Source organism: Trachurus trachurus, assembly GCF_905171665.1.
Source record: "Trachurus trachurus genome assembly, chromosome: 17".
Classification (NCBI taxonomy): Eukaryota; Metazoa; Chordata; class Actinopteri; order Carangiformes; family Carangidae; genus Trachurus; species Trachurus trachurus.
The window spans coordinates 3,843,938-3,869,428 of NC_139900.1; the positions used below are offsets into that span (position 1 = coordinate 3,843,938).

Below are 25,491 nucleotides of genomic sequence, written 5' to 3' on the forward strand. Positions count from 1 at the left end.
CTCCTCCTCTTCCTCCTCTTCCTCCTCCTCTTCCTCCTCCTCCTCTTCTTCCTCTTCCTCCTCCTCCTCTTCCTCCTCTTCCTCCTCCTCCTCTTCTTCCTCCTCCTCTTCCTCCTCCTTTTCCTCCTCCTCCTCTTCATCCTCCTCTTCCTCCCCCTCCTCTTCCTCTTCCTCTTCCTCCTCATCACTTCTTCTTTCTTTCTTTTCTTTGTTCTTTGTTTCCATCCTTTCTTTCTTCTTTTGTTTGTTTCTTTGTTTCTTTACTTTTTCCTTCTTTCTTTCAGTCCTTCTTGCTTTCTTTCTTTCTTTCTTTCTTTCTTTCTTTCTTTCTTTCTTTTTCCTTCTTTCTTTCCCTTTTTTTGCTTTAGTTCTTTCTTCATTTGTTTGTTCTTTGTTTCATCCTTTCTTTCTTCTTTTGTTTGTTTCTTTGTTTCTTTACTTTTTCCTTCATTCTTTCAGTCCTTCTTGCTTTCTTTCTTTCTTTCTTTCTTTTTCCTTCTTTCTTTCCCTTTTTTTGCTTTAGTTCTTTCTTCTTTTGTTTGTTTCTTTGTTTCTTTACTTTTTCATTCTTTCCTTCCTTCTTTCTTTCTTTCTTTTGTTCCTTCTTTCTTTCTTTCTTTCTTTCTTTCTTTCTGTGAGTTACTAAGTGAAGGCGGAGTCAGAGGCAGGTGTTTGCCCAACATCTGGACTTTCAGTTGAACCCTGAGGTTGAACTGGTAAACTCCATATTTACCCTCAGTCTTGTTCTTCTCATCTTCTGCCTCCTCTTCATCAGTGTGCAATGCATCGTGGAAGGAAGGACGAAGGGAAAGAAGTGAGGGATTGGGGTTGTGGAAAGAAAGAAGGGAAAAGTGAAGGAAAGAAAGAAAGATGGAAGGAGGGACAGATTAAGTGATGAGAGTCGTCTCCATGGTGACGTGAACCGGTCGCCGGCTCTTCCCGCGGTGCCGCTGAGCAACACAGCTGCTGCAGCACGGAGCTGCAAAGACGGACGGACCTCGAACGCCTCGCTTGATGAGTCTGTTTGTTCTCAGACTGGAAGGCGGCCATATTTCTCTCTAATGAGGCTGTAATTACAACAGGAAGGCAGCAGGTGTGTGTGTGTGTGTGTGTGTGTGTGTGTGTGTGTGTGTGTGTGTGTGTGTGTGTGTGTGTCCTCTGCTCGGCTTCCTGGGAATTTAGTGAATTTTTCTTTTCTTAATAACTCACATTCAGACGTTTTATGAACTGAGCTGAGCAGTTTAAAAACTATAAATTCAAGAAATCTGACTCAGGAGCAGAAAGTTAAAAAAAGAAAAAGAAAAAAGAAAGAAAGAAAGAAAGAAACAGTTCACACAGTCATTTATTTTAACGCTACGCTAGAATTTACAGCTCTTCCCTGAACATCTCACATTTGATGCCACATTAATTTTGCAGATTTAAATTATAATTAATAGCTGTCATTTTAAACATCTCACCACCATACTATTGGTTGACGGTACAAATTACAACTGTCACCTGAACACCTCACATGCAGGCTATCAGTCAATGCTACAATTTACCGATGTCCCCTAAACATCTCAACAACACACTGTGGAGACATGCTAACCTTTTTGCTTAAGACATTTTCCCCCCTAAATGTGTCAAATGCAATTCTTTAAAGCTGCAATTTACAGGTGTCCCCTAAACATCTCATATGCAGGCTACTGGTAGACACTAAGATTTACAGCCGGCCCCTAAACGCCTCAAATTCAGACAAGTGTCACATTGTAAAGTTTATAGCTGTCTCCTAAACGCCTCACACACAGGCTATCAGGAGAGTCTACAATTTACAGATTTCTCATAAACGCCTCACAGACAAACTATTGGGATATTGTAAAAATGTACTGAAGTTCCCTGAACGTCCGAAAAACAGACTGTGGAGAGATGCTAAAATTTCCCGCCTAAATGTCTCAAATTCAGTTCTATAAGCTGAAGCTGCAATTTACAGACGTCCCCTAAACATCTCATATGGAGGCTACTGGTAGACACTAGGATTTATAGATGTCCTCTAATTGTCTTGACTGTTGGGAGATACTACAATTTACAGCCGGCCCCTAAACGCCTCAAATTCATTAAGACAATCGTCACAATGTAAAATTTACAGCTCGCCCTGAACGCCTCACAGATAAACTACTGGGAGATTATAAGATTTACAGACGTCCCCTAAACGTCTCAAAAACAGATGTGTAAATATGCTGAAATTTCCCCCTTGATTAAAAGCCTCAAATTCAGTTCTATAAGCTGAAGCTGCAATTTACAGATGTCCCCTAAACATCTAATTTGCAGGCTACTGGTAGATAGAACAATTTACAGATGTCCCCTGAATATCTCATATGGTAGATACTACAATTTACAGCCGTCCCCTAAATGCCTGAAATTCATTAAGACAATTGCTACACTGTAAAATTTACAGTTGGCCCCTAAACGCCTCACACACAAACTATTGGGAGATTCTAAGATTTACATACATCGCCTGAATGTCTCAAAAAACAGAGTGTGTAGAGATGCTGAAATTTCCCCCTTAATTAAATGCCTCAAACGCAGTTCTATAAGATGAAACTGCAATTTACATCTGGCCCCTAAACGCCTCACAGAGTCTACGATTTACAGTCGTCCCCTGAATGCCTCCTGAGCTGTGACAGGTCTTCATGGAGGAATGAGGTGGTTCACAGCTGCTGCTCTGAGGTCTGATGTGTTTTTTAGCGAAGTGCTGACGGAGCAGCAGCTTCCATCTCCTCCTCCTCCTCCTCCTCCTCCTCCTCCTCCATATCTAAGAGGAGCGCTCCCTCAGCTGGAGTTTACAAACTGCCAGCGAGCAGCTTTGAAGATCAGGAGCAGCGACGTCCTGCTGCTCTGATCCTGAACTCGCTCTCGGCTCATGAATCTGTCCACGATCTGGATCCAGCACAGGAGCTCATGTTGTTGTTGTTTTTTTTTATCATTGATGATTTCCCATGATGCAGCAGTGTGCCTGTCACCGGGGTCACCGGGGTCGTCTCCGTGGGCGGTCCCAACCGGGTGATTGATGCCTCTGAGTTAATAGAATATGGATCTGAGCTGATCTGTGTCCTCGGCTGCTGCTCCGCTCTGACATCATCATCATCATCTTCATCATCATCATCAGTGGCTCCGCCCACCTGCTGCAGGAACACCTGGTTTCTACCTGGTGGCGTGTCCTTGACCTCTGACCTCTGTTGACATGCAGACATGTAAACAACAAAAAAACAAACACTTTCTTTGCCTCTGAGGAAACTGATTTCACTTTTTATTTGCAGTTTAGTTTAGTTTAATCGGGTTGGGTTGGGTTGGGTTGGTTTAGTTTGGTTGGGTTGGGTTGGGTTGGTTTAGTTTGGTTGGGTTGGGTTGGTTTAGTTTGGTTGGGTTGGTTTAGTTTGGTTGGGTCGGGTTGGGTTGGTTTAGTTTAGTTTAGTTGGGTTGGGTTGGGTTGGGTTGGGTTGGTTTGGTTTAGTTTGGTTGGGTTGGGTTGGTTTAGTTTGGTTTGGTTTGGTTGGGTTGGGTTGGTTTGGTTTGGTTGGGTTGGTTTAGTTTAGTTTAGTTTGGTTGGGTTGGTTGGGTTGGGTTGGTTTAGTTTGGTTGGGTTGGGTTGGGTTGGTTTAGTTTGGTTGGGTTGGGTTGGGTCGAGTTGGGTTGGTTTAGTTTGGTTGGGTCGGGTTGGGTTGGTTTAGTTTAGTTTAGTTGGGTTGGGTTGGGTTGGGTTGGGTTGGTTTGGTTTAGTTTGGTTGGGTTGGGTTGGGTTGGGTTGGTTTGGTTTAGTTTGGTTGGGTTGGGTTGGGTTGGGTTGGTTTAGTTTGGTTTGGTTTGGTTGGGTTGGGTTGGGTTGGTTTGGTTGGGTTGGGTTGGTTTGGTTGGGTTGGGTTGGTTTAGTTTAGTTTGGTTGGGTTGGTTGGGTTGGGTTGGTTTAGTTTGGTTGGGTTGGGTTGGGTTGGGTTGGTTTAGTTTGGTTGGGTTGGTTTAGTTTAGTTTGGTTGGGTTGGTTTAGTTGGGTTGGTTTAGTTTGGTTGGGTTGGGTTGGTTTAGTTTGGTTGGGTTGGTTTAGTTTGGTTGGGTTGGGTTGGTTTAGTTTGGTTGGGTTGGTTTAGTTTGGTTGGGTTGGGTTGGTTTGGTTTGAGTTGGTTTAGTTTGGTTGGGTTGGTTGGGTTTGGTTGGGTTGGGTTGTGTTGGTTGGTTTGGTTTAGTTTGGTTGGGTTGGTTTAGTTTGGTTGGGTTGGGTTGTGTTGGTTGGTTTGGTTTAGTTTGTTTGGGTTGGGTTGGTTTAGTTTGGTTGGGTTGGGTTTGTTTAGTTTGGTTGGTTTGGATTGTTTGGGTTGGTTTAGTTTGGTTGGGTTGTTTTAGTTTGGTTGGTTTGGTTGGGTTGGGTTGGTTTAGTTTGGTTGGGTTGGGTTGGGTTGATTTAGTTTGGTTGGGTTGGGTTTGGTTGGTTTAGTCTAGTTTGGTTGGGTTGGGTTGGGTTGGTTTAGTTTGGTTTGGTTGGGTTGGGTTGGTTTAGTTTGGTTTGGTTTGGTTGGGTTTGGTTGGGTTGGGGTGGTTTAGTTTGGTTGGGTTGGGGTGGTTTAGTTTGGTTGGGTTGGGTTGGGTTGGGTTGGGTTGGGTTGGGTTGGGTTGGTTTGGTTGGGTTGGGGTGGTTTAGTTTGGTTGGGTTGGGTTGGGTTGGTTTGGTTGGTTTGGGTTGGGTTGGGTTGGTTTGGTTTGGTTTGGTTTGGTTTGGTTTGGTTTGGTTGGTTTGGTTTGGTTTGGTTTGGTTGGTTTGGTTTGGTTTGGTTTGGTTTGGTTTGGTTTGGTTTGGTTGGTTTGGTTTGGTTTGGTTTGGTTTGGTTTGGTTTGGTTTGGTTGGTTTGGTTGGTTTGGGTTGGGTTGGGTTGGGTTGGGTTGGGTTGGGTTGGGTTGGGTTTAGTTTGGTTTGGTTTAGTTTAGTTTAGTTTAGTTTAGTTTAGTTTAGTTTTATCTATCAAGCTCAGCGAGCTAGCGAGGCTAACGCCTACCCCCCACACCGTTGCTGTGGTGTCACAACGATGTGATTGGTTGAAAGACATCCAAACAGCTTGGGCGTTTTTTCCCTCTGATCTCAGAATCGGAGTTGGACCAGCCAGATGTTTCTTCTCTGGAGAAGCATCTGATGAGACTAGTTCACATATAACACACAGCACAGAACACAGGAGACGTATTATATGCACATATCCACATTTAAACATAAACATAACACCAGATATCCACAGGCCTTCCACTCTCTCCCTTTGCACCGTTACACTCCCCTGTTCTATTATTCATTTTATTGCACGAATAGTTTTATTACCCTCCTCTTATTCTGTTGCACTTCCCCGTTCTATCATTATTTTTATTGCACAATCCCTCTGTAAGACACTGAAAACGTGCAAAGTTGTTCACTCACACACACACACACACAAACACACACTATCTTGCACCATTAAGCAGTTTAATGGAGTTGGTATAAAGCACAGTTTGTATCTGTTCAACTCACAGTTTGAGGCATCAACTCGTACTCGCTGTGAAGGATGTGGTTTAGGTCCCAAGAGGTTTTACGTCCTCGCCGTCCCCTCATGTAAATACTGACACTTTCAAGTCAAGGTGACTTCCTGTGACATCACTTCCTGTTTCCTCAGGACTCGAACGTCTCAGCAGCGTGGCCATCTTGGCAGCACATGACTCCGCCCACAAACTCCCCGCTAATCCAAATATGGACGACTTCCTGTTTCCGTTTGATGAGGAACCATGAATTTTTTTTTTAATCATTTATCAGTCGAGAGTCGTCGTCTTAAACCAAAAACTAACGGATCAATAAACACATTTGGTTTCAGTCACCAGCAGAGTTGGTTTCAGGAAACACAGAAAGAGATTTATTTATACTGCATTTAATTCTTAGACTTGATTCATTCCACTTATGTTGTGAGTTTCAATATGTCGGCTTCATTTATTTCCTTTTGCTTATTATTATTTTTATTTATTTCTTCTTTTTCTTCCAAGTTTAGTTTGGTGTATTGTTGCCTTTTATTAATGCATGACCCATTTGCCTTGTTTGGTTCAGGATAATTGTCTTTGTTAAATATTTGAGCATGTATGTGTATTTATAGTATGTGTATATTCAGATAGAGTATGAACTTTTATTAATGTGTAATATTGTAAGTGTGGACCCCAGGAAGACCAGTGGCTGAACTAATTAACTAATAAAAGTAAATGACACGTGACTTTTTTGTTGCATCGTTTTAGATAAAGTGAAGTTTCAGTAGAAGAACAGATCCACTACTTTGAATGAACTCGTCTGTAACTCTCAATTGTTGTCGGTTGAATTGAACCTGATCACAGTTTATTTGTTTGTTTGGACGTTAGAGACTTTATGAAACAGAAGTTTCCACCAACTTTCTGTCGTAGGAAGTCAAACATCAGGAAACAACTGGAGCAGAATGACTCTGTGATTCAGGATCAGTTCTCTGAGGGTTCAGGTTCAGTCTGAGGCCTCTCCATCGGGTCTGGACCGGGTCCAGGTCCAGCAGCCGTTTTCCCTCTGAACCCAGCGCTCTCTGGTCACATTGAGAAGTTAATTAACATTTTAATTGTGTTTGATTTTTTTTTTTTTTTTTACAGTGCCACAAAAACTACATCCCCGTGTGCGGCTCCAACGGAGACACGTACCAGAACGAGTGCTACAGGCGACAGGCGTCCTGCAAACAGCAGAGACTCATCTCCAGGGTGTCGGACGGACCCTGCTCCACCGGTGAGTCCAACAGGAAGTAAAGGCTCCGTCTGTATTTATTTCATTTAACATCAACACTAGCTGGGTTTCCATCACAAGTTTTCGCAAAATAAAAGCGATATTTCTGATATTTAAAAGAAGTAGGCTACAGTTGCTTTTTGCAGATGTTTCCATCGAAAGGTGTTTTTGCGAATGAGCCGTGACTCTCGTGGAATCTAGTCTCACGATATCCCATAATTCTTTTAAATTTATAAATTTTTTATTTATTTTGTTTTTATTTATTTAAGGAGGACAATGCACATCAATGAACATAATAAAATGTAAAGGTGCCAGTGTTAGCCAACGGCTAGTTTCCGACTGTAGTCCTCCTGGCAAGGTGTTAAAAGCCATTAAAATGAACGAATGAATGAAGGACATAACAACATAATTCATAAAACAGGAAAAACACATACAACAAACACATGTATCCAACAGAAACCAACAGACATAAAAACTACAAAGAAACACAATTAACATGACACTATTATAAAACCATGGTGATGGGACGGCGAGCTGTTGCTGTTATTGTTTTTAACAGAAGACGAAGGCAGCTCTTGAGCCCTTATACAGTATATCATATATCATATATTATATTCTGTGTGGCAGTGGGCAGGAATAAGGGATTTCTGGGAGAGGATTGTGAATGAGGATTTCACAGACGAACCCGGAGATACGTTCAATCAGCTGTCTGATGTTTTGTAACCAAACAAGTGTTTCCATAACACTTTTGCGGTACTTTTATATCGACACGTCTGAAACCCCCCACCCCGTCCCATCACCACCAGTCAGATCAATGTCAGAGTTGATCAACCACAGATCAATTTCAATTAGGAGCCGTGATGGATGACAAAAACAAAAACAGATGAGTTGTTCACAAACCACCGTCCTGAACCCTCTCTTCTGATTGGAGCGATCCAATAAAAAAAACAGAGCAGATTTCAGAATAAAACACTCAGAGAAACCAAATCCTGCAAAGTTGTTGTTGGATGGTGGGTCCAGGTGGTGGTGAGGGGGCGGGGCTTTGTTGTGACATCACAAAGTGACAGGAAGTCCTGACGGCTGGTTTTAAGGCTCAGTTTCTGAATACAGGCTGTGTGCATTTCTCTGTGGACTGAGGCTTTGATACTTTCACAGTATTAATATAGAACCTAGAGCTGCTTTATAATCACACTACACATGGACATCTACCTTTATACTGTATGGAGCTTTAACACAAACATCTACCTTTATACTGTATGGAGTTTTAATACAAACATCTACCTTTATACTGTATGGAGCTTTAACACAAACATCTACCTTTATACTGTATGGAGCTTTAATACAAACATCTACCTTTATACTGTATGGAGCTTTAATACAAACATCTACCTTTATACTGTATGGAGCTTTAACACAAACATCTACCTTTATACTGTATGGAGCTTTAATACAAACATCTACCTTTATACTGTATGGAGCTTTAACACAAACATCTACCTTTATACTGTATGGAGCTCTAATACAAACATCTACCTTTATACTGTATGGAGCTTTAACACAAACATCTACCTTTATACTGTATGGAGCTTTAATACAAACATCTACCTTTATACTGTATGGAGCTTTAACACAAACATCTACCTTTATTTTGAAGGAGCTTTAACACAAACATCTACCTTTATACTAGAGCTTCAGGTGAAGCAGAGAAGGATTCATGAAGTCACCTCCTGCTCTTATGAACTACACCTGCTGCTGACCTGTGATCAGATCCCAGGGAGGAGTATCTGTATCTCCTCCTCCTCCTCCTCCTCCTCCTACTCGCTCCGTGGCCTCGCCTCACAGCCGCCAAACGCTCCAATTACAGGAAGCATAAATCTCGGGGAGAGGAAATTGCAGCAGGCCAGGAGGAGGCAGCTGAGGGAAGTGGAGGAGCGTGTTGCTGCAGCACCGACCTGATCCCCGGTGGAACGAACGGGTAATAAGAGCCGAGCGCCACGACACGCAATGCCTCCTGGGAAATCAGGCCACTGCCCCTGCAGATGGAGCTGACCACCACCACCGCTGTTCGTGTAACGCAACGTCTCTGAGGAGAAGGATGAGGATAAAAACTGTGACTGAGGAACGTGTTAACCTGTTAATAAGGAGCGTTAAACCTGCAGCTCCTTCAGAATAAAGGTAGATGTTTGTGTTAAAGCTCCTTCAAAATAAAGGTAGATGTTTGTATCAAAGCTCCTTCAAAATAAAGGTAGATGTTTGTATCAAAGCTCCTTCAGAATAAAGGTAGATGTTTGTATCAAAGCTCCTTCAGAATAAAGGTAGATGTTTGTATCAAAGCTCCTTCAAAATAAAGGTAGCTGTTTGTGTTAAAGCTCCTTCAAAATAAAGGTAGATGTTTGTGTTAAAGCTCCTTCAAAATAAAGGTAGATGTTTGTGTTAAAGCTCCTTCAAAATAAAGGTAGATGTCCATCCAACAACTTTGCAGGATTTAGTTTCAGACAGGAACTTGTTTGACGGTTCATTAACATTTACTTCATGACTTTAATAACAAGTCTCAGTTTAAACTGATATTTGACTTTTCTTCCTCCACTGATCATGTTTCATGGTGCAGATAGTTTGGAGTTATATTAAAGGTTCAGTCTGAACTTTAAGTCGGTGTGAAACGATGCTGCAGCAGATGAACAAAGCAGTTTTTTTTTACTCTTCTTTGTGTTTGCTGCCGTGACCCGAGCAGAACATCGACCTTTGTTGTTGCCGCCGGTGAAACACACTTTGAGTCGAGTCCATTTTGTCGTAATAAATTGCAATTGTTCCACCTGTCTGAGCTGCAGGTAAACTCACTTCTCTGCTTCACGGCTCCTTTTTTATTCCGTCCATCACGTCGTCTCAGATCAGAGAGTGGAGGAGCAGCAACACGTGTGTGTGACTGCAGCAGCAGCAGCAGCAGCAGCAGCAGCAGCAACAGCAGCAGCAGGGAGCTTCAGCCTCAGCTTCAGGCCGCTTCACTAAACACAGCGTCGGCCATGTTTAATTTCCCAGCAGGTTTTATTGACTCTCTGCTGCTGCAGCGTCTGACTCCTCAGCTGCGACACGGACTCTGTTTTTAATCCTGTTGATTGGCCGAGCGGCCGTGACCTCACAGTGATCAACTAAACTACACTATCCTAAATATTTTGATCCGGGACTGAAGGAATACACACTCACAAAGGAAGTGAAACAGCTGCAGGTGTTTGTGTCAGAGGTTCTCAGTCTGAACTGTCTGAAGGAAACAAATGGATTCAATTTTAAACACTTGAAGTCCTGTGATGGGAATAACAGCGTTATGAATAAACACTGTTACTAACGCTACTTTTTTAATTAACAGTAATCAATAAAGTTACTGTTTCCCCGTTATAACGCTGTTACTGTTGCTGAAAGGCAGAGTGATACAGTGCGTCATGGAGCCTGTCTGTGTGGAGGAAGACTGAGTGAGTTGGTTAGTTCAGAGCTACGCTACAGAGGCTCATTATGGGATTTCTTGGTTTCCCTCATCAAACTCATCAAATACACAATCCAACTACTCCACAACGCTCTGGTGGACAAGTTGTGACCTGCACATTCACCACGCTATGAGATAATAACACAACGTTACCACACAGAGTTGTTTTAGAGGGAAATACAGAGACTGTTGATGAAAAACTGTCCCTGAAGGCAACGCGCATCAGCAGTTTTGCATGAATTTCCCTCTAAAACAACTCTGTGTGGTAACGTTGTGTTATTATCTCATAGCGTGGTGAATGTGCAGCTCACAACTTGTCCACCAGAGCGTTGTGGAGTTGTTGGATTGTGTATTTGATGAGTTTGATGAGGGAAACCAAGAAGCTCACGGCTCTGCTCCGCCGTTCTAAAAACAGCTTGCACCAACAATTAAAGGTAACGAACCTACTGCTATGACTATAGGGATTATGGCAATGGGCCAATTTGACAAAATGTTGAACTATCCCTTTGATATGTCCACAGTGAAACAACAACACTCCTCCTCTGTATTCTCTCTGCGGTCGGCTCGAGGCTTTTATTTTGTTAACGTCTGGAGGAAATAAGACACATTAACACACTGATCTCAGACCAGCCTCCAGTCTCCATCTCCTGCAGTGGTTTCATCCTCCTGCTGCTGCTGCTGCTGCGGCTGCTGGTGAAAACTGAGCCGAGCCTCCAGTCGATATCGTCCTGACACACTCATTAACATCTCACACTGTTTCCTCCTTCCTGCAACGAAAAAGAAAAAAAAGAAAAAGGGAAAAGAACCGTCTCATGGTGACTTTGTGAAGAAGTGCTGCAGCTAAAGGTGAAATGTGATTGAACGTTTCTATTCCTTAATGCAGCTGCAGCAGCTGCCAGGAAACACACACACACACACACACACACACACACACACACACGTTCATTTCTTAATCCAAGAGTCGGCGCCAACGTTTTTTACTGTTCGAGTCCATTTCCTGATGGAGCGTCCTCACATCAGACACTCAAGTTAAAGCTTTTCCTACAGACAGTGAACGTCTCATGTACTAAAATATTTTTAAAAAAGAAGGAAAAAGAGAGGAAATGTTTGTTCAGTTAAAGGGATAGTTCAACATTTTGGCAGATTGTCCCATTGCCATAATCCCTATAGTCATAGCAGTAGGTTCGTTACCTTTAATTGTCGGTGCAAGCTGTTTTTAGAACGGCGGAGCAGAGCCGTGAGCTGCTCAGAGCTACGCTACGGAGGCTCATTATGGGATTTCTTGGTTTCCCTCATCAAACTCATCAAATACACAATCCAACAACTCCACAACGCTCTGGTGGACAAGTTGTGACCTGCACATTCACCACGCTATGAGATAATAACACAACGTTACCACACAGAGTTGTTTTAGAGGGAAATACATGCAAAACCGCTGATGCACGTTGCCTTCAGGGACAGTTTTTCATCAACAGTCTCTGTGTTTCCCTCTAAAACAACTCTGTCGAACCTACTGCTATGACTATAGGGATTATGGTAATGGGCCAAGTTGCCAAAATGTTGAACTATCCCTTTAAAGCTTTGTTTATTTTATTTTCTCACAAAGGCATCTGAGTAGAATAAAGGTTTGTCACATTCAGCAGAATCCTGAAATAAACCGACCGACCAACACCTGTTTTATTCTGAAATCTGCTCTGTTTTTATTGGATCGCTCAGAAAACAGTCGACCAATCAGAAGAGAGGAACCGGTTTATTCAGGTTTAGTGATTGAAAACAGCCGATAAATAATAGAAAAAGAAGAAGGAGTGTGTGTGTGTGTGTCTATGTGATTACAGTGCTGTATACCTGCTGACAGTGTGTCTTTTGTGTCTTCACAGATCCAGGCTCTGGTTCAGGAGATGGAGATGGTGAGTGTGTGTGTTTGTACGTATATATGTGTGTGTGTGTGTGTGTGTGTGTGTGTGTGTGTGTGTGTGTGTGTGTGTGTGTGTGTGTGTGTGTGTGTGTGTGTGTGTGTGTGTGTGTGTTTTCAGGCTATTTAAAGGTTTGGTTTCTGCTCTGAGTGAAAGTCAAACACAAATCAATTAGAGCTGAATCTTCATCTTCCTCCACAAACACCAGCGATCATCACAGCTCAGGAAGACGCGTCGGTCTGAAGCCTCAGGGCTGTTTGTTCACACACACACACACACACACACACACACACACACACACACACACACACACACACACACACACCTACACACACACAACCACACAGACACACACACACACACACACACACGCGCCCCTGTGGATTCCTGGAGGTTCCTCCGTCTCGTGGGAGCCGAGCTGAAACTGTTTCTGGCTCCAGAGACTCTGAGACCATCTGGGAGCTGCCGGCCGCGGCGGCGCGTGGAGTTTATTACGGCCGCCGTGGGGGGTTGGTGGGGGGAGGGGGGGGGGGGGGGGGGGTTAATTGGAGGAGGAAGAGGAGGAGGAGGAGGAGGAGGAGGAAGACGAGGCCTCCACAGAGACGTGTCTCCTCCATCTGCATGTGGGCGGAGCCGACCAGCCGGTGGTTTCCTCCTTCAGAGACGAAATGAAGCTGCTCACACATTCAAGATGCTGCGTTCAAGACAAGTCGGAACTCAGAGCTTTTCTACCTACGACTTGAAAAAGTGGGAAACACTTTACTTGCCGTGTGGGCGCATAGATAGCACATTCATAAGACCTTTTGGTAACACTTTACAATAAGGGTGCCTTAATTAACGTTGTTAGTACATTATTAAGCATAAATATATAAACTAATGTGTTAATGAGTAATGCATACATAATGATAACTACCGTAATTACATTATTCAACTTTTAAATTTATTAACTAACTTTGAGTAGTAAACATTAATTAACTGCTTACTAATAGGCTACATTAATTAACGTGTTTCCTAATCCTAAGTAATACATAATAATGAATGTTAATATATCTGTAAACAGTTAATTAATGCTTAATAATGTGCTAACTAACGTTAATTAAGGGATCCTTATTGTCAAGTGTTAGGCTACCGACCTTTCATGGTCTGTTCATGTATTCATAAGGCATTCACCAATCATTTCTCCTGAAGCCTTATTTGTAGAAGTTGGTATTTTGTCCCATGAGGCCTTCAGGAACTATTTCAATAGAAAGCTGAATTGGGGCATTTTGTTCTTGTATTTCCAGATGCAATTAGGGGACTTTTATTTTTGAAAAAAAAAATCCCAGTTTGTTATTCCATTGTAATGTAACCTGCTGTATGAATGCTGAGTCATGCCTTATAAAGCCGTCGTGAATACATTATGAATATACCCAATGAAAGATCTTGCACCCACCGGTCAAGTAAAGTGTTACCAAGAAGTGCAACCGAAAAAAATCTCCCCCGACTTCACCGAGCATCGGTGGTAAAACATGTTCAGAGCGGTAAAACATTTATTTTTAAATGCCAAAATAGATTCAAACGTCCTTTGTGATGTTTTTATGCCTCACCTGAAGCACGTACAGAATCAGAATTTATTTGTCATTGCACAAAAATTGGAGATTAAAAGCCGAACCTTAAAGTGCAACCACACATAGAAACTATAACAGTAACGCATCAGTGCCGACATTCAGTTATTCAGAAATCAACAAAATGAGTATGCGTATGGATAAAGTGATAAGTGAAAGTGCAGTGATGACTAGCAGGTAAAATATGAGAGTTTATGTGTAAAAATTGTAACACTAAGTTTGTCCCGGGCCGCCATGTTTTTGGTCTTTTTGCATTTGGTGAAACTATAAACCTGATGTTGTGGTTGGTCGAGGCAACATGAAGGCCGTGGTTGCTATGTATGAGCAGCAGTGCATGATGGGTAATGATCCAGATGTGGTGTGTGAGCAGCAGCAACACAAACAAAGAGCCTCTCTCTCTGCTGCTGATCCTCCTGCTCCATCGATCGGCCTCCGAGCCTCCGAGCCCCAGCTGAGCTCTCCATGTTCAATACATCCACACACAGCAGGCCAATCTGTCAGCAAGCAGGAACACACACACACACACACATTCACACAATACACACACACATTCACACAATACACACACACATTCACACAATACACACACACATTCACACAATACACACACACATTCACACACACACACACACACAACACACACACTTGAGAGTCCATCCACTACATCATCTTGTCGCTCCTAGACTCATATTTGTCTCCAGTAAGCGTGTTGAGCTCTGCAGCAGAGTGAGACCTCCTCCTCCTCCTCCTCCTCCTCCTCCTCCTCCTCCTCCTCCTCCTCCTCCTCCTCCTCTAGAGCAGCTCTGTGTTCGAGGTCTGTGGGTTATCTCAGCTTCATCTGCAGACTCTGATCTGATCTGGGATCTGGGATGTTTATCATGAACCCGAGGAAACAGACGACCTTCATGGTAGATGTTTATCTTAAAGCTATCAGTAAGTGATCCGGTCGTTTTGGCTAATGCTGCGTTCCAGGCAGGATTTTGAAACCGTAAATTACAGCTTCAAGTCACAACTTACGACTTTGTAGCGTTCCAGGCAACCCACTCGTGTTTCTCCGACCTGTTTTACCGGTGAAAGTCACTATAACGGCCACTCGTAACTTCTGACCCGTGAAGTCGTACCAGATCGAACTGGTACCACTTCACAGGTCGGAAAAACACGAGTTACGGGGTTGCCTTGAACGCACCATAACTTCTTGTCAGCTGATGGAGTTAGCAGCCCCCGCCCTCGTCATGGATCTATTGGTCCTCGTCCCTACGTCACCACATTCACGGCGTTCCTTGGCTGCACACACAGCCCTTTATGCCGTTCTCTCTCCTCATTGGATAAAAATTGTAGGATACGAGAAAAGTTTTCTCCTCGGCTCAGAGCAGAGCAGAGGGACTGACAGACCCGTGTTTCAGACCAAACACTCTATGTAAGTGATTGCTGTCGGAAGATATAACTATTTAAGACTTATATTAACACAAAAATATCACTTACTTCTGCTTTAAAGCTCCAAGCTGAGTGAACTGAGCCTGAAAACCAGCCGTCAGGACTTCCTGTCACTTTGTGATGTCACAACAAAGCCTCATGCACTGTATGGAGCGAGCTGCTTAGTGCACATTCTGACTGGAAAACAAGTGGAGAAAAAAATGTAAAACTATAAATATCTTTTGTTGTGTGTGTTAGAAAGAAAGAGTCATATTTGAGAATGAAAAAGGTTGTTCATTGTTGATCTCTGTGTTTTATTTTACTTAAATTCTGTGACATTCAATTTCCGTTTTGTTTTTTCTTTTGTTTTTTATACTCATATAACTATTAATTAAGCTTTAACACAAACATCTACCTTTATTTTGAAGGCGCATTAACACAAACATCTACCTTTATTTTGAAGGAGCTCTAATACAAACATCTACCTTTATTTTGAAGGAGCTTTAACACAAACATCTACCTTTATTTTGAAGGAGCTTTAATACAAACATCTACCTTTATTTTGAAGGAGCTTTAATACAAACATCTACCTTTATTTTGAAGGCGCTTTAACACAAACATCTACCTTTATTTTGAAGGAGCATTAACACAAACATCTACCTTTATTTTGAAGGTGTTTTACTGGTCTCTGTTTCTTCTAGTTTTTTGGATAATTTTCCTTTTTATTTAAAACAAAACCAACTCAGACTTTGATGTTGAAGGTTTTAAGTTTTAACGACTTCAGGTGTGGATGTGGATGTGGGTTTTGTGGGTTTTGTGGTCGTTACATTTCCTGTCATTTGCTGTGGATTAATCCCCATCCCCCTGACGGCGCCGAGCGTTTCCTCTTATTACACGACAAAATTACACTTGATGAATCATGGAAACGTCTCCCTGGCGACAGCGGCCATGAATAATTCCTGCAGCGCTTTGATATGGGATGTTCTGGTTGTTACTGGCTCGTCTGCTGCTGGAGAACGGACGACGCCGTCATGCGAGGCGGCATTAAAACACCTCCCCTGTAACGATGATAATGATGATAATAACAATAATAACCGTAATAATAATAATAATCATATCATGAGGCGATGAGCTCACACACTCATCTGTGTCTGATGGGGAAAGTGTGTGAGCCGTGTCGCGTGTTGATGGTGTCATCAGCGTTAACGGCGCCGCTCACCGGAGCAGAGTATGATGGGATGTGAGCCGCTCTCTGTGAGACACACGGGCAAATATATAATATATATTTATAATATAATATAACAGATTGTGTTGTTCCAGGATGGAAAGTTAAAGTTAAGTGTGAAGGTTGAGAAGCTGCAGCCGAGGTCAGAGGTCAGATGAAGCCTCAGACAGATGTTGGATGACCTGGTCGTTCTTTAAAGTCCTGATTATTCTGCAAAAGTCAGATTCACAAGGAGCTTTCAAACATACTTGCTGTTGCCATGGTCACCAAGTGTTTTGTTTTTCCAATGAAAATCTCTATTTAACATTTGAAGAAGTACAGACAATCAGTAATGATGAGACGATACAAAAATAATAAAATATATATAAATATATGTAATTTGAAATAAAATAAATAGATGAGGAACTTATAACTCATTTTGGGGTAGCCTAAGTGAAAATGATTTTAAAGGAGAATTCTGGTCATTTTTGACCCCTAAATCATTGTCCTGATGGTCACCCAGAGCAAAAAACACGACTAAAATTGATGCAGGCAAACCGGAGTTACCATGGCTACCCGGCACTAGGGATAGCGACAACGCTAACCCATGGGGGCAATTCTTTCAACCACAACAAACACTCAGAAAACAATCAGATATCTCTGGTACATGACTGGAATCCTTAGAGACACCACTAGTGTAGAGTAGAAACAGTATAAACTTTGTGTTTTTGCATGTAGCCACTCACCTCAGATAGCCCAACTCTGAAACATCCTGGAAAGACATTACTATCCCATCACAGAGCGCCTGCTCTCCCCGCCACAGAAACTAACACTTCTTCCTTGTTGTGATGATTTCTTTACTAAAATAAACGGTCAAAGATATTTTGGACATTACCACTGCACTGCTCCACCGTTTATTTTTAGTAAAGAAATCATCACAACAAGGACAAAGTGTTAGTTTCTGTGGCGGGGAGAGCAGGCGCTCTGTGATGGGATAGTAGATTACAGAGTAAGTAAATTCTGAACTCATTAGAATAAACACCTGTTGTGTTGTTTGTCTCGACAGACGAGGAGGGCTCGGGCTCCGACGTGGGGAAGAAGTTCACCAAGTGCAGCACCTGCAAATACGGAGCCGAGTGCGACGAGGACTCAGAGGACGTGTGGTGAGTCAGACAGGAAGTGATGTCATCACCACCACACCTGCTGCAGGCCGGGTTTAAACTGAGACAATGTTTTTACGCTGTGAACTCTGGGTAATGGTACTAAAACTGTGGCTCTTTAGTGACCACATGATGTTTTGTTTCTAAAAGCAGCTGATTATTACATTTTTTATCGATTTATTCATTTAAATTTACACTTTTAAACCCAGATTTACTAAACTCTGATTACAGCTAATCTGAGATTAAGTTATAAAGTGTTGGTGCGATCCAGCCTCAGTGTCTTTACTGTGAAGCTGCTGCAGCAAACACACACACACGCACACACACAGCATTAAGCAAAGAGCAGCAGTGAAGCATGATATAACTTTGGCAGTGATTTATGACTGTATTTCAAAACAAAAGCATGAATCTGAGCGGTTACTAGAGGAACAGAGCTGAGGAGGGAACAACATGTACGAAAACAAAAAAACTCTTATTAAACTGTGTAAAGATGTAATTTCACAGCACGTTGAGATGTTTTGGTCTGCGTGAACCAACCTGTGAATTAATTGGTAAAGTGTGAACCGTCGGTCGGTCGGTCGGTCGGTTCACGTCGTCCTCGGAGGAACCGGAGTCGTTTTTTCTTTTATCAGGCGACGGCCAGACGGAGGGAAATTAATGAGCCGTGTCTCTTCATGTAGGAAGCTGAGAGAGAGTCGGCAGCTCATCATGAGTCAGTGCTGATGTGACAGAAACACAGAAACACAGACACCACCTTCAGAGTTTCTCCTCTCTCTGTGTGTGTGTGTGACTCTCAGGTGCATCTGTAACATCGACTGCAGCGGCCACAATGAAAACCCCGTGTGCGCCACCGACGGGAACTCCTACAACAACCCCTGTCTGGTCCGGGAGGCGTCGTGCATGAAGCAGGAGCAGATCGACGTCAAGCACCTGGGCAGGTGTCCCGGTAAGGAGGAGCTCAACCATGACTGCTGTGATGGTAACCATGGTGACAGGGGCCGTAAGAGGCTCTATCCAGAGTCTGTTGGTACAGCAACAGATTCAGTCTTCGGCATCGCAAACATACAAACATGTACCTTTATTTTGAAGTAGATCTAATACAAACATCTACCTTTATTTTGAAGGAGCTTTGACACAAACATCTACCTTTATTTTGAAGGAGCTTTAATATTGACATCTACCTTTATTCTGAAGGAGCTTTAACACAAACATCTACCTTTATTTTGAAGGAGCTTTAACACAAACATCTACCTTTATTTTGAAGGAGCTTCAAAGGGATAGTTCAACATTTTTGGCAAATTGGCCCATTGCCATAATCCCTATAGTCATAGCAGTAGGTTCGTTACCTTTAATTGTCGGTGCAAGCTGTTTTTAGAACGGCGGAGCAGAGCCGTGAGCTGCTCAGAGCTACACTACGGAGGCTCATTATGGGATTTCTTGGTTTCCCTCATCAAACTCATCAAATACACAATCCAACAACTCCACAACGCTCTGGTGGACAAGTTGTGAGCTGCACATTCACCACGCTATGAGATAATAACACAACGTTACCAGACAGAGTTGTTTTAGAGGGAAATACAGAGACTGCTTGATGAAAAACTGTCCCTGAAGGCAACGCGCAACAGTGGTTTTGCATGAATTTCCCTCTAAAACAACTCTGTGTGGTAACGTTGTGTTATTATCTCATAGTGTGGTGAATGTGCAGCTCACAACTTGTCCACCAGAGTGTTTTGGAGTTGTTGGATTGTGTATTTGATGAGTTTGATGAGGGAAACCAAGAAATCCCATAATGAGCCTCCGTAGCGTAGCTCTGAGCAGCTCACGGCTCTGCTCCGCCGTTCTAAAAAATAGCTTGCATCAACAATTAAAGGTAACGAACCTACTGCTATGACTATAGGGATTATGGCAATGGGCCAGTTTGCCAAAATATTGAAATATCCCTTTTATACAAACATCTACCTTTAATTAACCCTGAATTAGTGTCACACATTTTACAATTTTCTCAGTTTTTACCATTTTAAGTTGAGAGTTTGAATATCGTTTCTGTGACTCGCTGTAAAAATCTTTAAACTCTACAAAGACTCTGAAGGTCTCTGTGGGATCTGCTGCAGCAAGAGCCACCAGGGAGTGTGTGTGTGTATGTGTGCGTGTGTGTGTGTGTATGTGTGTGTGTGTGTGTGTGTGTGTGTGTGTGTGTGTGTGTGTGTGTGTGTGTGTGTGTGTGTGTGTGTGTGTGTGTGTGTGTGTATGGAGATGAAGCAGTGTGTTGCCGTGGCCCGGAGCAGCGACACATCAGTGGATCAGTTCAGCTTTGACTCTGCGATTTTCTCACAATAACAGAAAATACAAAAACATCTGCAGACGTCTGTGTCTGACCTACTTCCATCATGGCGGCGTGTCTCTGCAGCGCGCACACACACACACACACACACACACACACACACACACACACACACACACACACACACACACACACACACAGTCAGATCTAACCCGCCGTGTGCAGCCTGGAGGCTCGGTGTGAGACGGTGACGCAGCGTTGTGATGTGTTCAGAGGTTTTTATGGAGGATTGGGGGGTTTATTTTTTGATTGATTAGTTTTTGGGGAGCAGCTACGGTGGCCCTGAGAGGTCAACTCACCACAACAAGGAAACACAACATTTAAATAAAAAATATCAGAGAACAACGTCATCAAATTATAGGACAACAGCTGCAGTGAGTTGACCCTCTGGGCCACCGTAGCAGAGGATCACATCACATCACATCTCCTGTCAGCTGTTGTCATCTTTTATTTCTCTCTGGCTCTTTGATGAAATCCTGTAAAGTCCAGATATCAATCTATAAATGAAAGCAGCTGACGCACTCCATCACCGCTTTATTGGGAGAAATCTCTTCATCCCGGCTTGTTGAGCTGCAGAGTGAATCATGAACGAGGAGAGTTTTTTTTTTTTTTTTTCTCGGTGGATCTTCACATCGTTCACTGATCCTCGGATGAAAGCGAAGCCGTTTCTCTAAATTCACTTTACAAACTGAAGCCGGAGCAGAGGTTCAATCCCCCGTCATCGAACCTCAGAGGGAAACGCTGAACTGAACCGATCTGAATCTGACCTGAGATCCTTTTAAAGAGCAGCTGTGCCTCTATACTTCTACTTCTTCAACTTCTGACTTTTATTTTGAAGGGCTGATCCATGAGAAGATCTAAAACCATCTCAGTCTTAGTTTTTCATCTCCTCTCTCAGCTTCTCCCTGAAGCTCTAGGGGTCAGCCAATCAGAAGAGAGGAGGAGGAGGAGGAGGTTCTGAGCCTCTCTTCTGATTGGCTGACAATTAAAACAGAATAAAACATTCAGAAAAACCGAATCCATGCAAATTGTTTCCACCTTTCATCCTTTCTTTCTTTACCTCTGTGATTTTCATCTATTTTCTTGACACGTCTTTCTTTATTTCTCTTCCTAACTTTCTCCCCCCTTTTATTCAGGTGTAAATTCTTCCCTTTCTTTCCCTCTCTCCTTTCCGTTCTTTTCCTTCCCTTTCCTTTCCCTACCTCTTCCTTCCTCTCCTTTCCTTTCCTTCCTTTTCTCTTCCTTTCTCTACCTTTCCTTTCCTTCCTTTCCTGCTTTTTCCTTTCCCTACCTCTCCTGTCCTTTCTTTCCTTTCCCCTTCCTTTCCCTACCTACCTTTCCCTACCTTCCTTTCTCTACCTTTACTTTACTTTACTTTCCCCACCTTTCCTTTCCTTTCCTTCATTTTCCCTTTCTTTCCCTAACTTTCCTTTCCCTTCCTTTCCCTACCTTTCCTTTCCTTTCTTTCCTGCTTTTTCCTTCCTTTTCCTTTCCCTACCTCTCCTGTCCTTTCTTTCCTTTCCCTTCCCTACCTACCTTTCCCTACCTTCCTTTCTCTACCTTTCCTTTCCTTTCCTTTCCTTTCCTTCCTTTTCCCTTCCTTTCTCTAACTTTCCTTTCCTCTCTTTCCTTTTCCCTTCCTTTCTCTACCTTTCCTTTCCTTTCCTTCCTTTTCCCTTCCCTTCCTTTCCTTTACCTACCTTTCCTTTCCTTTTCCCATCCTTTCCCTATACCTTCCTTTCTCTCCCTTTCCTTTCCCTACCTTTCCCTACCTTTCATTTCTTTCCTACTTTTTCCTTCCTTTTCCTTTCCCTACCTCTCCTGTCCTGTATTTTGTTCCCTTTCCTTTCCTTTCCTTCCTTTTCCCTTCCTTTCTCTAACTTTCCTTTCCTTTCTTTTTCCTTCTCTTCCTCCCCTCTCCTTCCTTCCTGTGTGTGCAGTAGGCGGAGGTCATTACTCCACATTAACTTGCTGATGTAGTAAAATGCAGGATTGATGTAGCTTCACCTCGGTGAACACTGCTGACTGCACAACTGTGACCGTTTCATCTCTGCCATAAATCAGCCTCATTATTGAAACCGTGTCAGACAAATTAATGTGTCTAATCACCAATGTTTTCAATTAACCCACAAACCAAGCATAGCGCGGCTTGTTTCCATGGGAGCTGAGCTTTGATTCCTCGACACATTAATCCGCTTCCTGTTTGAACCTGACGTGGAGGACGTCTGTCCGTGGAGACGACCGCTGGCGTCTTCGTCTTCTGCTCCACAGCTCCACCAGAAGAACACAGAGTTTACACCTGTGACTTCTGTAACTAGTGACAATTTAAAACAGAATGAGCTTTATTCTCTTTATACTGAAGATTCATGGCGTCTCTCCATTCCCCCACAATGCACTGGGCCAAATGTAATCCAGCTTCCTCAGTCTTTGTGTCTCTGAGACGTTTTGATCTGAGAAAACATGAAAATAATTGACCTTTTCTTTTTCAGATTTCTGAACCTTGAAATATAGACGTTACTGTAGTTGTTTCTTTGTTTGTTTGGTCAGTTGTTGTGTTTTTTTGTCTGTTGTTTGTTTGGTTGTTTGAGTGGGTCAGTCTGTTGGTAGTCATTTTGTTTGGTCAGTTGGTAGTTTCGTTGTTTCTTTGGTCAGTTGGTTGTTGATTTGGTCAGTTGGTTGTTGATTTGGTCAGTTGGTTGTTTCTTTGGTCAGTTGATTGTTTCTTTGGTCAGTTGATTGTTGATTTGGTCAGTTGGTTGTTTCTTTGGTCAGTTGGTTGTTTCTTTGGTCAGTTGGTTGTTTCTTTGGTCAGTTGGTTGTTTCTTTGGTCAGTTGGTTATTTCTTTGGTCAGATGGTCTGTCTGTCATTCATTCATTCATTTATTTGGCCGGTCAGTTGATTAGTGAGTCAGTTGGTTGTTACTTTGCTCAGTTGATTGTTTCTTTGGTCAGTTGATTGTTGATTTGGTCAGTTGGTTGTTACTTTGGTCAGTTGGTTCTTATTTTGGTCAGTTGGTTGTTTCTTTGGTCAGTTGGTTGTTTCTTTGGTCAGTTGGTTATTTCTTTGGTCAGATGGTCTGTCTGTCATTCATTCATTCATTTATTTGGCCGGTCAGTTGATTAGTGAGTCAGTTGGTTGTTACTTTGGTCAGTTGGTTGTTTCTTTGGTCAGTTGGTTGTTTCTTTGGTCAGTTGGTTGTTTCTTTGGTCAGTTGGTTGTTTCTTTGGTCAGCTGGTTGTTTCTTTGGTCAGTTGGTTATTTATTTGGTCAGTTGGTTGTTTCTTCGGTCAGTTGGTTGTTTCTTTGGTCAGTTGGTTGTTTCTTTGGTCAGTTGGTTATTTATTTGGTCAGTTGGTTGTTTCTTTGGTCAGTTGGTTATTTCTTTGGTCAGTTGGTTGTTTCTTTGGTCAGTTGGTTGTTTCTTTGGTCAGTTGGTTATTTCATTGTTTCTTTGGTCAGTTGGTTATTTCAGTTGGTTGTTTCTTGTTTTGTTGGTTGTTTCTTTGGTCAGTTGGTTGTTTCTTTGGTCAGTTGGTTATTTCTTTGGTCAGTTGGTTGTTTCTTTGGTCAGTTGGTTGTTTCTTTGGTCAGTTGGTTATTTCATTGTTTCTTTGGTCAGTTGGTTATTTCAGTTGGTTGTTTCTTGTTTTGTTGGTTGTTTCTTTGGTCAGTTGGTTGTTTCTTTGGTCAGTTGGTTATTTCTTTGGTCAGTTGGTTGTTTCTTTGTTTCTTTGGTCAGTTGGTTGTTTCTTTTGTCAGTCGGTCTTCTGTCATTCATTCATTCATTAATTTGGCCGGTCAGTTGATTAGTGAGTCAGTTGGTTGTTTCTTTGCTCAGTTGTTTGTTGGTTTAGTCAGTTGTTTGGTCGGTCAGTTGGTACTGAGCCGTCTCCTTCTACTGGTTAAAGAGGCAGTTCCTTGTTTTCCATCAGTTCCTGTGAAGTTTCCAACAGGAAACATCTAAATGTCTGGACTGAGCTGGAGGGTTTTAACTTCACTCCACTGAGTTCAGCTCCAGTTTAATCACATGCAGGAGAATTCCTTTAAAAGCTGCAGTGAAGAGTGAAGACACCTGGATGTTGATGTTGTTGTCGTCTGAATCCTGAGAACAACTGTGGCTGTAAACAGTTTGTTTACCAGGAGTCTCATCACCACCTTCAGACAGATCTGGACGTTTCCATCTGTCTTTCTCTCCGTCTCTGCTGCAGCTTTGAAGGCAGAAGATAAAAAAAAAAAAAAAAAAAAAAAAACGAAGACGAGCTGCATTCGCTCCTCTGATCCGTCGCTCACTGTGTTGGATTCAAACCTCATTTGCAGTCACAGTTTGGCGTCTGATGTTTTCCAGAGTCTGTTGCCAACACCCAGAGCCGCTCCGGTCGGAGTCGGCCTCGGAGCGGCTCCTCACACCGGATCCATGTCCACGGACTCACCTTGAATCTCAATGCTCGACCTCCTCCCTCCCTCCGTCTGGGGGCTGGCAGCAGACGGGAACCGGCAGGATTTATGGATTTCTTGTCACCGCTCATGGCAGCGCGGTGGCCGGAGACCAAGCGTTTGATTGGCTCAGTGGGTGGGGGGGGGTGGGGTGGAGAGGGGGGGCATGAGGGCGTCTAGCACCCTGAGGTGAGGAGCACCTGCCCTCTCTCCTGATCCGCTGCCTCCTCCAGGCGTCCAGCCAATCAGCAGATCCACCGAGACGAAGATGAAGACGAAGATGAAGACGGGCGTTTTACTGTGAAAGAGTTCACATCATTTCCTGGAGGCTCATTTATTAAAGGGACAACGAGGAGTTTTGGAAAAGCGAAGTTTTTCCACACTACATTTATGAGCCTCCGCGCACCGTGAAATTCTTTGACCGGCGCAAGACAGACTCATGTTTTCATTCATCAAGAATTAAAGTCAGAAGTTCAAAGACGATCAGATACCGTCGTAGTCCCGACCATAAAAGGCGATTCGGCGGCGTTATTCTCATGACTCGCCACGAAACCGAAAGTAAAGAAACGCTGGTCGGCTCGACCAGCATTTCCGCCCCCACTAATAATAACAAAATAACGATAGAGACAAAACGATATATTTATTGAAAATGGGCCCATTAACAAGTGGTAACGTAGATTCATCCACATTAACGTGAGACTTTTTTATAACCAAACTCCTCGTTGTCCCTTTAATGCCTCAAAATGATTTTGAATACTTTTATTTTGAAATTTAACAACAGGATAATACCGATCAATGCAATAAATGGATAAATAGAATAAATAATGGGATAACATTTTTGATTCATTCTTGATTTTAGAAGCAAAAGTAGCTCAGTGTTACATAATCTGTGTTTTCTGCAGCAAAATACTTCAGGTTTCTTGAGGTGGGGGAGGGGCATTAAAAATGGATGAGTGTGTGTTTGATTCTGTGTGTGTGTGTGAGAGAGCAGCACAAAGACGTGAACCTGTCGGCAGAAGAATCACCACCACAGTAACAATGCACCAAATAAACCCACCGCTGCACCTGTCTGTACCTGTCTGTAACTGTCTTGTTTGTTTCCTCCACAGCCGACAAAGAGAAACAGGGGAAGAAGGACGACAGCAGTCCTTTCAAAGTAAATGTCTTAGGTAAGAAACTT

General features: G+C 42.8%; 1 protein-coding gene across 1 annotated transcript in view; it reads left to right on the forward strand.

Moving 5' to 3' along the window:
- The window catches only part of LOC311001069 (tomoregulin-1-like), a 79,355-nt gene that overhangs the window by 44,126 nt on the left and 9,738 nt on the right, over nucleotides 1–25,491 (forward strand). The window contains exons 3-7 of the mRNA XM_083992034.1: nucleotides 6,640–6,769; nucleotides 12,119–12,148; nucleotides 17,442–17,538; nucleotides 18,333–18,481; nucleotides 25,421–25,480. Coding sequence (XP_083848160.1) covers nucleotides 6,640–6,769; nucleotides 12,119–12,148; nucleotides 17,442–17,538; nucleotides 18,333–18,481; nucleotides 25,421–25,480 — 466 coding nt within the window. The remainder of the gene's footprint in view (nucleotides 1–6,639; nucleotides 6,770–12,118; nucleotides 12,149–17,441; nucleotides 17,539–18,332; nucleotides 18,482–25,420; nucleotides 25,481–25,491) is intronic.